General features: G+C 53.2%; 1 protein-coding gene across 10 annotated transcripts in view; it reads left to right on the forward strand.

The window, feature by feature from the left end:
• LOC144724457 (disabled homolog 2-interacting protein-like) overlaps positions 1-13,936 on the forward strand; it is a 48,162-nt gene that overhangs the window by 29,720 nt on the left and 4,506 nt on the right. For all 10 annotated transcript variants that reach the window (XM_078603600.1, XM_078603605.1, XM_078603597.1 and 7 more), the window contains 4 exons: positions 547-691; positions 3,973-4,209; positions 5,380-5,578; positions 9,210-9,920. In XM_078603600.1, the coding sequence (XP_078459726.1) occupies positions 547-691; positions 3,973-4,209; positions 5,380-5,578; positions 9,210-9,920 (1,292 nt within the window). The remainder of the gene's footprint in view (positions 1-546; positions 692-3,972; positions 4,210-5,379; positions 5,579-9,209; positions 9,921-13,936) is intronic.

The raw sequence follows: 13,936 nt of genomic DNA on the forward strand, positions 1-13,936 counted from the left end.
CAACAGTCCGTTATCGGCTATACATGCAGTCTTTGTCTTTGTATGTGCATGAAAATAGCAGTTTTATCTTCCAAATTCACATTTCTTCGTGAATTATCGCACCAAACACTGGCGCGCAACGCGCCCATGCTACCTCGCGCTTTCGTGTTCGAGGTTTTACAGCCTGGCATATTTTCACACTTTTGTTTTTCTCAGTGACCGCGTTTCTAATCTGGTGTCACGATACAAATGTGAAACTTCTCCACACAACGACATTGCAATGTGCATTCTGTGCTCTCCGGGGTGCCCATAGCTCTCGTGAGGAGTGGTGGAGACAAAGAGAAAAATTTAGTGGAGCCCTGATGGAGATGGCCCCGAACACAACGATGGGAGGGAAAGACAGCTCTTGCATTACCCCACAGCGGGTGCTGACTCATTGTTCTTTTAAATGCGCAAGATTGTAAATGAATATAAAAAATGATAATCTGAGAGATTTGTAGCCGTGACTTGTTTAGCGACAAGATATTGAATGTTGTCCCCTCAACTGTGCGTTTGTGTTTATTGCAGGGGCTTTTCTGCAAGGCATCATCAGCAGACGGACTAAATGTGAAGTGGACCCCAGTAAATGCACTCAGTCGGAGCTGCAGCACAACCAGAAAGCCCTGGTGCAGCTGTGCAGCGAGGCCACGAGGAGCATCATGGCCTCCATGGGGTGAGTGCAGCCGTCTGACTGCTACCAGCGTCCACTGCCCTCACCGCCACCACCACCGCCGCCGCCGCCGTCAGGCCCAGGGGAGAAAGACTCTCTATCCACGTTCCAAACTTTCCAACTATTCGCAGTACTGCCATCCCACTACACATTACCATGGCAACAGTACCCAGAACTCCTACACCGCCACACATGCTACCATGGCAACACCACCCAGAATTCCTACACTACCACACATGCTACCATGGCAACACCACCCAGAACTCCTACACTACCACACACGCTACCATGACAACACCAACCAGAACTCCTACACCGCCACACACGCTACCATGGCAACAGCACCCAGGACTCCTACACCGCCACACACGCTACCATGGCAACACCACCCAGAACTCCTACACCGCCACACATGCTACCATGGCAACAGCACCCAGAACTCCTACACTACCACACACGCTACCATGGCAACAGCACCCAGAACTCCTACACTACCACACACGCTACCATGGCAACAGCACTCACGTGTACTCCCGCCCCACCACGCACCGACACCACCACACGCCCACTTCCCCTGACCACAAACACCGACGACCCCCTCGCCTGCTTCCCGCCCACCGTCCACATTGAACACTGTCACGGGGCCCCCTCACCGGCCATCGCTAGCGGCCACCAATACCCCGTCACAGAACCCTCTGCACCATGCACCAGCCACCTCCTGTTCACGTCGCACCGCCAGTCGCCAACCCTGATCCACCCCAAAGTCGCTGCTCGCCCACGACCTGCCGGCAGACTGATGCCCGCTGGCAGGCCCCCCCCCCCCCCACCCCGTGCGCTGGGTCTCTTTGTGCCGCACTGGGACAGCTGTCGCTGAGAGCGCCCTTGCCGTGCGTCGAGGTGAGCTCCTTGCAACGCTCGTCTCGTTCAAGGCACTCTTGAGATGCCCCGGCAATAAAGGAGGGCGCTCTGTCGAAAACAAAATCACTCTCATTATTATTGTTGTTGTCGTTGTTACAGGAGATTATCGACTTATCTAGCGGCGTCGGGGGAAGGGTGCACCAGATTTTCAAAAATGCCAGATGATCACGAATCATTATTTAAAATAGCTTATTATTGCACATTCTTATATGACATGTTTTAGGTGTTGTATGTTTTTAGTGTTTTAAATTCGTTCACTATGTGAAATTGGCATAAATAAACATACACATAGACAAAATAAATATCCTACTTTAACAAGTAACTGTGTTCACTGTACCATATTGACCACTCCAATCTCAAAGACTGCATGGGGTAATGTATATAGTGCAGTAATTTAATTGTTTAAGTTGTATGTAGTGTATATGATATTTAACACTGAAATCAAGCATAGCTACATTTTTTGCCACACACACGGTACCGATCGCCGGATAATGTTGGAAGCAGGATAATCGATGATCAACTGTATTATATTAATCTCCTGCAGGAGAACACCGCTGGCATCCTCTGTCTCACTCGGCACACGCTGCACGCACCCTCAGAGCTCTCCTGCCCACCTCTGTGAGCGCACTCGCTCCCGTCGCCAGTGGGGTGGGCGCTGCTTTAAAAGCCACGGTTTGCGCCGTATGTTTTGTCCACAGTGTGCGGAGACTGGCCACGAAAACCCCCATCTCCATTTCGCATCAACGACAGAGACAAAACACAGCTGAGAGAGTCTGGCGGCGGTCGCCGTCGCCAGTGATAAATGGCACGTCCGCGCCGTGTCTTGTGATGGATACGTTGTCCAGATTTCACTTCAAATGTGTTTTTTCCTGCGTCTCATAGCCCTGTCAGTTTCCACGCTCACTTGTGAAATCCTGTTGCCAGGTTTTCAAGCACCTCCGATGTTGTAGCCCCACTACCTTTTGGCAGCAACGTGGAGGAAGCATCCTAACACACCACGCACGTTGACAGGCCAAGTCCGAGTGTTTGTATTGAGCGTGGCGTGCACGTTTACTCCGCGTAAACATTGAGGGAGATATACACGCGAGAGATTCTACTCAAGAGTTTTGCTCAGAAATAACGGTCTCGGTAACCTTGCCCACCCTCGAGCACAATGTACTGCTCATCCCTGTTTATGGGGCCGTAGGGCGGCACCGTGGTAACACTTATGCCTCATGGGAAAATGGTCCTGGGTTCAATTCCAAACTTTGGGTTTTCTCCGGGTTTCTCCAGTTTCCTCCCACAGCTAACCCCCCCCCCCCCCCCCCCACAGTGTAACTGGTATTGGCCCAATGATGAACAATTTCCTGAAAATTACTCAAATGGGTTTCACGCTTAGGAACATTTTGGCCCGCACCTTGAAAACTTGGCATGGTTCTCCTAAAATAGTCATGAGACTCGATGAGGCTTTCCTGGGTAAACAAGCGCCAGGGTAATAAGAAAAATAGCAACTTCTCCAACGATGTTGATTTTCCACATTTTATTCCGTATTTTCAAATCGGAAAACCTCCATTCACGTAACGCCAAACATTTGCCACATGCTCCTGGATTTAAAGGTCTGAAGGGGTTGGTTTAGTTTCATCTGTATGTGTTTGGGTGATTTGTTTACCTTTATTGTACCTTGCACTAATATCACATTTATGTATTGTTTGTTGTTGTAATGTTCTTACCCGCCCCGACTGAACATCTGTGAAAAAGCTTGATAGCTCATCGGATTCCTCCAGTATAAATACATATTCTGGTTCTGCTTCTTATATCCTATAAAAGTTCAGTTCTGTTGCTTAAATACAAAGCTTCCTCACTTGGCTTTATGGACCGTGGAGGCACATGCTGTTTGGCGGCACATATCGAAGCCGGGGTGGTGTGGGCAGCATCACTGCCAGCCACCTTTGTCTCCCCAGTGCTGATGTTTACGCCCTGCACCAGGCACCTGTCTAAGGCCTAATCAGAACCAGTTTTCAGATGTGCACCGTGTGGTGTTCGCTCACACTCTCGCCTTGTGTGTGCGTGTAGCGTGTGTAGTGGGGAGCGGTGGTGCAGTGGTTAGCGCGCTGCGCTATGAATCCGGCAACCCGAGTTTGATTCCCGCTCACGATTATCTGAACCGGTCCTGGGCCTCCCCTCGGTCGACTCAGCCTCAAATAAGTACCCAGTGCGGTGCGGAAAAACATCGCCACTGGGGAGACAAAGGCGGTCGGGCGTGGTGCTGGCCAGCCACCCCCTCGTGTGCCGTCCTGGCCTTCATAGGTGCAGCTCGCTAACAGCACTCGCCCCGACAAACTGTGAAGGCTCTACGGGGGACCTTTGTCTCTGTGCGCGCGGTGCAGCGTGTTCCCCGCCGAGCTGCGGGACGTCTTCTCGTCGTGGAGGAGGCTGTGCGAGGCGCGGGGCCGAGCGGAGATCAGCGAGCGGCTCATCAGCGCGTCGCTCTTCCTGCGCTTCTTGTGCCCGGCCATCATGTCCCCCAGCCTCTTCGGGCTGAGCCAGGAGTACCCCGACGAGCGCACGGCGCGCACCCTCACGCTCATCGCCAAGGTCGTCCAGAACCTCGCCAACTTCTCCAGGTGGCGTGGCCACGCAACGCGGGAGTAGAGGCTTCTCGCGGCGTGGATCAGCAGCGTTCACAATGATGGCAAATAATAACCATAGTATAGCTTTTTTTTCGGGTTATATCACGTAAATATAAATGTGTCGTTTACCCGCCACCACTCGACACAGCCAATTAGTAAGGTTTGTCACGTAAACAAAACGTGCCAATTCGTTACTGGTTCAGCACACTGGTTGTGTGTTGGAGAGTGAACCCGCAACATTGACAGTTTGAGCACCGTGACGTTTCGCTGGTGATAACAACAACCAGCCTCAGCAGCCAGGTTTAACGACACGTTTATATTTACGTGATCTAACCCAAAAAAAACTCTATTATGGATCTTGGTTGCGAAAGCCAATTACATGTTCAAACTGTCGTGAATAATGTCAATTTTCAACGCATCACCTAGAGATAGAAGTTGACTCGGAGCCATGAGGAGGAGCCCCTGACACGTAGGAAGGCACCAACAGTTGCCCAAGTTCTGCGATTTTTGATATAGGAAGGTGTTATTGGCCAATCAATGAGTCTTTACAATGTGGGAGGAGAGCGGAGCCTCCTGGAAAAAAACCCACGCGTGCGAGGGCGAAACACTCAATCCCATGCAGACGGAACAGGTGGAGTCCACATTTTGCTGTGCAGTCCACACATGATGTTGGAACACATGGAGATTAGTCCACACTCCCCCTTTACTGCCTTCTCCCGGCGAGCCAGGTTACAGCTCCTCCTCGATGCCCATGGGAAGGGAGTTGGAGCCGGTGGAGATTGCTCCGCACTCGAGTATGTCTCTTGCTCGACGCCTACAGGAAGGGACTGTCACAACACGTGTGTGATCCACCAACCCTAACTGCCTCCACAGTGCTGGAGGTGTTCAGGCCACGTGTGGTTATTTTAACCCGAGCTGTTCTTAGAATATGCCAACATTGCTGGCTCTCAGGATTGATAAGTTACGTGACCCCTGTTTTATTCGGTGATATTTTTTTTATATTCAAGCCAACAAAGCTTGTCCCATCGGTCTTGGTTTTCGACGGGGGTCGGCCATTCATTTATGAGAACCGGGGGGGCGTCAATCGCCCATTCGAATGAGTTTTTATTGCAAAAATAACATTTAGCCAGGATAAACGTTGTGGCGTCGTACGTTGGCATGCAGGTTCGGGACCAAAGAGGATTACATGACGTTCATGAACGACTTCCTGGAACGAGAGTGGAGCCCCATGAAACAGTTCCTGGAGGAGACGTCCCAGGAGAGCGGCAATCCGAGCGCCCTCGCCCCGCAGGGCATCGTGGACCCGGCCCAGGAGCTCTGCAGCTTGCACTCCCTGCTCAGCGACACCACCCTGCCCAAGCAGGTACGCGACATGGAGCGGCACGCACCGCACCGATCCACACCATGTCCTGCCGCCGTGTGCCGCATGTCACGACAACAACAAGAGCAGGCATTCATCACGAAGTAAACTATGAACTATAAAAACTAAAAAGTTACGGGTGATGTCACCACGGCACTTGTGCCAGGCCAGGTGTACTCGGGCGCCACGTGAAGTGTGCAACAAAACGCTCACACAACAACAACAACAACACACACACTTAACAGACTTTCGAGGCAAGCGCCGTTAGCGAGCACTTATAAAGGTCGGCACGGCACACAATGGAGTGGGGCTCGGCAGCTCAGTGCTCGAGCGGGCGACCTAGCGTCTCGCGGTAAGAGACGCCGCACCCAGCACGCAGCACACGAGGCCCCCAGCGCCCAGCGTGCAGCACCCACCACCACGTGACACACGAGACCCCCAGCGCTCAGCGTGCAGCACCCACCACCACGTGACACACGAGACCCCCAGCGCCCAGCGTGCAGCACCCACCACCACGTGACACACGAGACCCCCAGCGCCCAGTGTGCAGCACCCACCACCACGTGACACACGAGGCCCCCAGCGCTCAGCGTGCAGCACCCACCACCACGTGACACACGAGACCCCCAGCGCTCAGCGTGCAGCACCCGCCACCACGTGACACACGAGGCCCCCAGCGCTCAGCGTGCAGCACCCACCACCACGTGACACACGAGACCCCTAGCGCCCACCGTGCAACACCCACCACCACGTGACACACGAGGCCCCTAGCGCCCACCGTGCAACACCCACCACCACGTGACACACGAGGCCCCTAGCGCCCACCGTGCAGCACCCACCACCACGTGACACACGAGACCCCTAGCGCCCACCGTGCAGCACCCGCCACCACGTGACACACGAGGCCCCTAGCGCCCACCGTGCAGCACCCACCACCACGTGACACACGAGGCCCCCAGCGCTCAGTGTGCAGCACCCACCACCACGTGACACACGAGGCCCCCAGCGCCCACCGTGCAGCACCCACCACCACGTGACACACGAGGCCCCCAGCGCCCACCGTGCAGCACCCACCACCACGTGACACACGAGGCCCCCAGCGCTCAGTGTGCAGCACCCACCACCACGTGACACACGATACCCCCAGCGCTCAGTGTGCAGCACCCACCACCACGTGACACACGAGGCCCCCAGCGCTCAGCGTGCAGCACCCACCACCACGTGACACACGAGGCCCCCAGCGCTCAGCGTGCAGCACCCACCACCACGTGACACACGAGACCCCCAGCGCTCAGCGTGCAGCACCCACCACCACGTGACACACGAGGCCCCCAGCGCTCAGCGTGCAGCACCCACCACCACGTGACACACGAGACCCCCAGCGCTCAGCGTGCAGCACCCGCCACCACGTGACACACGAGGCCCCCAGCGCTCAGCGTGCAGCACCCACCACCACGTGACACACGAGGCCCCTAGCGCCCACCGTGCAACACCCACCACCACGTGACACACGAGGCCCCTAGCGCCCACCGTGCAGCACCCACCACCACGTGACACACGAGACCCCTAGCGCCCACCGTGCAGCACCCGCCACCACGTGACACACGAGGCCCCTAGCGCCCACCGTGCAGCACCCACCACCACGTGACACACGAGGCCCCCAGCGCTCAGTGTGCAGCACCCACCACCACGTGACACACGAGGCCCCCAGCGCCCACCGTGCAGCACCCACCACCACGTGACACACGAGACCCCCAGCGCTCAGAGTGCAGCACCCACCACCACGTGACACACGAGGCCCCCAGCGCCCACCGTGCAGCACCCACCACCACGTGACACACGAGACCCCCAGCGCTCAGCGTGCAGCACCCACCACCACGTGACACACGAGGCCCCCAGCGCCCACCGTGCAGCACCCACCACCACGTGACACACGAGGCCCCCAGCGCCCACCGTGCAGCACCCACCACCACGTGACACACGAGGCCCCCAGCGCTCAGCGTGCAGCACCCACCACCACGTGACACACGATACCCCCAGCGCTCAGTGTGCAGCACCCACCACCACGTGACACACGAGGCCCCCAGCGCTCAGCGTGCAGCACCCACCACCACGTGACACACGAGGCCCCCAGCGCTCAGTGTGCAGCACCCACCACCACGTGACACACGAGACCCCAGCGCCCACCGTGCAGCACCCACCACCACGTGACACACGAGGCCCCCAGCGCCCACCGTGCAGAACCCACCACCACGTGACACACGAGGCCCCCAGCGCTCAGCGTGCAGCACCCACCACCACGTGACAGACGATACCCCCAGCGCTCAGTGTGCAGCACCCACCACCACGTGACACACGAGGCCCCCAGCACCCACTGTGCAGCACCCACCACCACGTGACACACGAGGCCCCCAGCGCTCAGCGTGCAGCACCCACCACCACGTGACACACGAGACCCCCAGCGCTCAGCGTGCAGCACCCACCACCACGTGACACACGAGGCCCCCAGCGCTCAGCGTGCAGCACCCACCACCACGTGACACACGAGGCCCCCAGCACCCACCGTGCAGCACCCACCACCACGTGACACACGAGACCCCCAGCGCTCAGCGTGCAGCACCCACCACCACGTGACACACGAGACCCCCAGCGCTCAGCGTGCAGCACCCACCACCACGTGACACACGAGGCCCCCAGCGCTCAGCGTGCAGCACCCACCACCACGTGACACACGAGACCCCCAGCGCTCAGCGTGCAGCACCCACCACCACGTGACACACGAGGCCCCCAGCGCTCAGCGTGCAGCACCCACCACCACGTGACACACGAGACCCCCAGCGCTCAGCGTGCAGCACCCACCACCACGTGACACACGAGACCCCCAGCGCTCACCGTGCAGCACCCACCACCACGTGACACACGAGGCCCCCAGCGCTCAGCGTGCAGCACCCACCACCACGTGACACACGAGACCCCCAGCGCCCACCGTGCAGCACCCACCACCACGTGACACACGAGGCCCCCAGCGCTCAGCGTGCAGCACCCACCACCACGTGACACACGAGACCCCCAGCGCCCACCGTGCAGCACCCACCACCACGTGACACACGAGGCCCCCAGCGCTCAGCGTGCAGCACCCACCACCACGTGACACACGAGACCCCCAGCGCCCACCGTGCAGCACCCACCACCACGTGACACACGAGGCCCCCAGCGCTCAGCGTGCAGCACCCACCACCACGTGACACACATAAGGGTCAGGTGCTTTCTGGCTGTTTATACAAGTTAAGATTCGTTTCGCCATCTGCGATCTTACAGAATCTGCGTGATGTGACCGACCACTGTGAGGATCGGTTCTTGGCTGGGTTACCTGCATTACTCTTCACCGTCGCTTTTATATGGCCGTGCAATCAGCCCATCAAAAATCCGGGAAATTACGATTTCGATGATGAAATATCTGGTGATGCAGCTGCTGTGTTGGCAGTGGTGCGCAAGCACAGACAACAAAAACTCAACGCATTCATCAATAATACTGTGGTCTTAAATGGGCCATTGCCTGAAACGTTACCTATTGTGTACGTCCCTGATATCTGTCTCCTGCGACGGCACTTTCATGTTACCCTTTGTCTTGTAGGATGAGCACGACACGCTGGGCCAGCTTGCCAAAATCCTGGAAGACATCAGCCGCAATCTGAACTCCGCAGTCTCAGCCGCGGGCGGCTCTGGCGGCGCGTCCCAGGTGTCTGCTCTGTGCCACCCTCCCTCCACAGCCACGGCAGGAAGCGTCACAGATGAAGACGGAGCAGAAGGGGGTTCTGTCGCCCACAGTGACGCGCCACGTGAACAACTTCAAACCACTCCCTCACTGGACCACGGGCACCTAACGTGTCAACAGCCGGCCTTGCGATTTGTAAACGCTCCTCACCAGCTCGCAAAGACGCCTCCGGAGAGAAGGGCACCGAGCGACAGAGAGCCACAAAGCCTTGCGGCAGATAAAACCGCGCAGCCGTCACTCTTCTTCCGAAACCCACTGTACGATAGCCTGTGGGTGAGCCCAGCCTCTGGGGAACCCAATGGCACGACGGATCACGGACGGGACCCCCCTCGCTCCCCTCCCGCGAGCACGCGGCCGGCGCCGCGCCCGTCCAGCGCGGTGGTGCCGGTGGCGGCGGTGCCGGCGGAAGATTCCGCCTCGAGCCTTCGCTCGGAGCCGGCGCCGCGGCTCCCCGGCGAGGTGCCGGCCACGGGAGCGCCGTCCGTTGAGAGAGAGAGGCAATACGTCTTACAGTACAGAACGCAGCTCGTTTTCAGCACTGCCAAAGATAAAGTGAGCGGTCAGCACGCGGTGAGTGTTTCATGTCCGTTGTCGTTTTTTTGTGATGTTGGCGGTTAGGGCGTAATCGTCTAACCAGCGAGAGCGTATGTGAGCTCAGACAAAAATGGGGAAATCCTTGTAACTTGAGATGTGACTCAATCACATTGCCATGATTGCAAATGTGATAAGAAATATGTTTAACCCATACTCTTTGGTTCTTTCAGTAAAGTCACGTAGTTAGAAATAAAATAAATCACGACGTTTCGATCGCAACACAAGCAATCGTCATCAGGTGGGACAACTACAGCAAGAGGTAAAACTACTTTATCAGTTTTGTCTTGCTGTAATTGTCCCACCTGATGACGATTGCTTGTGTTGCGATCGAAACGTCGTGATTTGTTTTATTTTATTTCTACCTACGTGACTTTACCGAAAGAACCAAAGAGTATGGATTCCTGCAGTCACGGAAGCTTTAAATCAAGATGTTTAATCCAACGTGTTATTTCGGTTTGTACCGGATACATCTACTATCTCTCTCAGTAAAATATACTTCTATGTTTCACACAAATGCAAAAGTTTTGGTGGTGAGATGTTGACTCCCTCACCTAGTATACAGGAGGTAGTGGCTTGATTCCGACCCTGACGCCTGTATTTTTGGAGATTGCACGTTCTCCCCGTGGTCACGTCGATTTTTCTACGGGTTCTCCCTTTTTTCCCTCCACATTTAGAATCAACGTGCGTTTAGAGTATTTGGCTGCTATACATTTCCACGTGATGGTAAGCCACTCCATTGAGCTGTCATTTGTGGCCAGGTCGCTTCTGAAAAAATAGCTACACAGCTCAGTGGGTCTTACCTGGTAAAATAAAATTATAATTTAAGAATGATTAATAGTTTAATGGTTTTAGTTAGTCTTCTTGGTTCTTTCGGTAAAGTCACGTAGAAGGGAAGTAATAAAATAATAAAAATAAAACATAATAAAACAATTCTCACGACGTTTCGGCCACAACGCAAGCAGCCGTCATCAGGCGACGAATGAAGCACCTCCAAGCTTGGAGCGTATATTTAAGCTGGGTTAGACCGGGGGAGGTGGGAAGAAGAGCGCCTAAATAAAATAATTTGCATATCAAGAGGAATTCAGCATATGGAAAATGCGTAGGAGGTGGGCGGGGGGGGTTCCAAATCAATACTATGCCCGTGCATTATGCAGGATTAGCAGCATCAAAGGGGGGGGAGGGGGGTAGCATTAACAAAGGAAAGGAATGTTAATAGTATGTAGCTGCAGTTACTAAACAACCACGTAAAAAAAACTAAAGTAAAAAACTGCATAACAAACTAAAGTATAAACTACATAGCATCATCAGTACACTTACTATACTCTACAATAAGCTGAGTTACTAACAGTAAGTAATACATAAAACATTCTACGTTGTAAAAAATTATATAATATGCTTCCATCTAAACTTTATTCTCTTACATCACACGCGTCTATACCGTACTATATACTGCCATAGGCCAACCCAACATTAAATTACATACTGTATTGCTATAAACCACTCTATACCTTATACATTTTAATATAACACTATGTATTATTCTACCCACCCTAATGTGTATCGAAATGGTTTATTACGTCCTTCCAGTGATTGCTAAGCCAGAATCCATCTTCTCGGTTAAAATTGTCTCTGTGTTTGTATATGTGGATCGCCTCATGAACGAATCTCTCATGATAGCCAGATGGCTTGCAGAGAACCTCTGTCTTGGAGAAGTCAATGTCATGTGAGCCCACTGAGTTGTAACAGTGATCTGCCACGGCTGAGGTGTTTGTCCTACCGTGTTTCAGGTCAGCTTTATGTTCACGGATGCGGTCTGAGACATGTCGTTTGGTTTCCCCAATGTAACTGCTACCACAGAGGCAACTTAGTTTGTAGACACCAGGGTACTGTATGTCTGGAACCACATCTTTTACAGACGGTACCAGATCACGGATTTTATGTACTGTGTTGAATCGGACCTGGATCTTGTGTTTAATCAGGATTTTGGAGATCTTTTTTGTGACCCCAGCAATGTAGGGTAAGGTGATGGTCTTGAAAGGCTCCTCAACCGGATCCTTCTTGATGGTTGGAGTGATGGCTTTGCGGATTGTGTAGTCGGAGTAACCATTAGCCTTAAGAGCTTGGCGTACGTGTTTGAGTTCACTGGAAATGTGTTCATGGTCGGAGATGCATTGGGCTCTATGATATAGAGTCTTGATGAGGGAATTCTTCTGGGATGGATGGTGGTGGGAATCCGGTTTTAGATAAGCATCCGTGTGGGTGGCTTTCCTGTAGACAGAGTGGCTCATTGAACCATCAGGTCTCCTTTTGATTAGGACATCCAAAAAGGGTAGCTTGCCATCATTTTCGACTTCCATGGTGAATCTGATGGCTGGGTGTATGGAATTGATGTGGTCGAGAAATTGGTCTAGAGCAGGCCGGCCATGTGGCCAGATGACAAAAGTGTCGTCTACGTACCTCTTCCATAAGGTCGGGCGTAGAGTGGCAGTCTGGATGGCGTCCGTCTCAAATTTCTCCATGAAGATGTTGGCTACAACCGGAGATAGGGGGGAGCCCATTGGGGTGCCCTCAATTTGCTTGTAGAAGGTTCCATTCCAGGTGAAGTATGTATTGGTTAAGCAGTGTCTCACCAGGGGGGGTACCCCAGCATTCAGTCCTTGATGAACCAAGTCTTCAATGATTGCGATGGTGTCAGGCACAGGCACCTTGGTGAACAAGGAAACCACATCAAAACTGACAAGCAGGTCGTCTGGGGACAGGGCAATCCCCTTGATTGTCGATACCAGGTCAGTAGAGTTTAGTACTGCAGAGGTGGTTTTTCCAGTGAAAGGCCGTAGGATTTCGGACAAAAAACGAGCCAGTTTGTAAGTGGGGGAGTTGATAGTAGAGACAATGGGACGAAGAGGTGTATCTTCTTTATGTATCTTTGGCAAGCCGTACAATCTTGGTGGCCTGGCTGCCGAAGGTTTCAACGAGAACTGTTTGGTCTGATCAATTAATGCGGTTGAAGCAGAAATGATGTTGTTGGTTTTGGAGACGAGGCTGTTGGTGGGGTCTCTTTTTATTTTTGTATAGCTGCCATCGTTGAGTAGTTCTTGAATTTTGTTGTTGTATTCTATTTTGTCCATGATGACAGTGGCATTGCCTTTGTCGGCTGAGAGGATGACAATGTCATCCCTCTTTTTTAATTGAGCTAATTCAAAACGCTCATCTTTGCTGATGTTGCTAGCTGGCATCTTAGCGTTTTTGAGGGTTACAGATATTTCAGATCTTGCTACGTCTGCAGCGATGTGACTCAAGCCCTTGAGAGCTACATCTACTCGAGCAATTATATCATTAACTGGTATGTGTCTAGGTGTGACTGCAAAGTTTAGTCCTTTAGCTAAAACGGATTTCAAACCTTCAGAAATAGGACTGTTACTGCGATTAATTACGACTTTGTTAACATCTAGCTTTTCAATGTGTGGGTCCGGTTTCTTGTTTGAGAGGCGGTTGAATTTGGAAATCAAGTTGTCCTTACATTTAGTCGACATAGCGGCAGCTGAAGAGGCAGTCATTTTTTCCACATGTTCCCAATCCGATGTGGACATTGTTGCACTCAAAGATAAGTGTGATTTGTAGAGTGTCTTGTCTAACTGATCTAGTTCGGTCCGCGTAAGTCTGATTTTCTCTGAGATAAGAGCTAAGCTAGTTCTAGACAGAATTTGTTTCGCATTAGAAGAAGTTACAGCAGCAGATGTTAGTGTAAATGCGGTTGGTATTACCTTAGAGTCGCGGCATCTCTTCAGAAAGGTGAGAGACTCGATTAGCTGAGCCTTCTTATCCCGGAGCTTGTTGAAGGATCTCAAAGTTATGTGGAAACCCTCCCCGTAGAGGCGGTTAAATTTCGATTTAAAGCTTTCGTGACTGCAGGGATTCATCTTCTTGGTTCTTTCGGTAAAGTCACGTAGAAGGGAAGTAATAAAATAATAAAAATAAAACATAATAAAACA

This window comes from Lampetra planeri, chromosome 20 (assembly GCF_965212315.1).
Source record: "Lampetra planeri chromosome 20, kcLamPlan1.2.h2, whole genome shotgun sequence".
Lineage (NCBI taxonomy): Eukaryota > Metazoa > Chordata > Hyperoartia > Petromyzontiformes > Petromyzontidae > Lampetra > Lampetra planeri.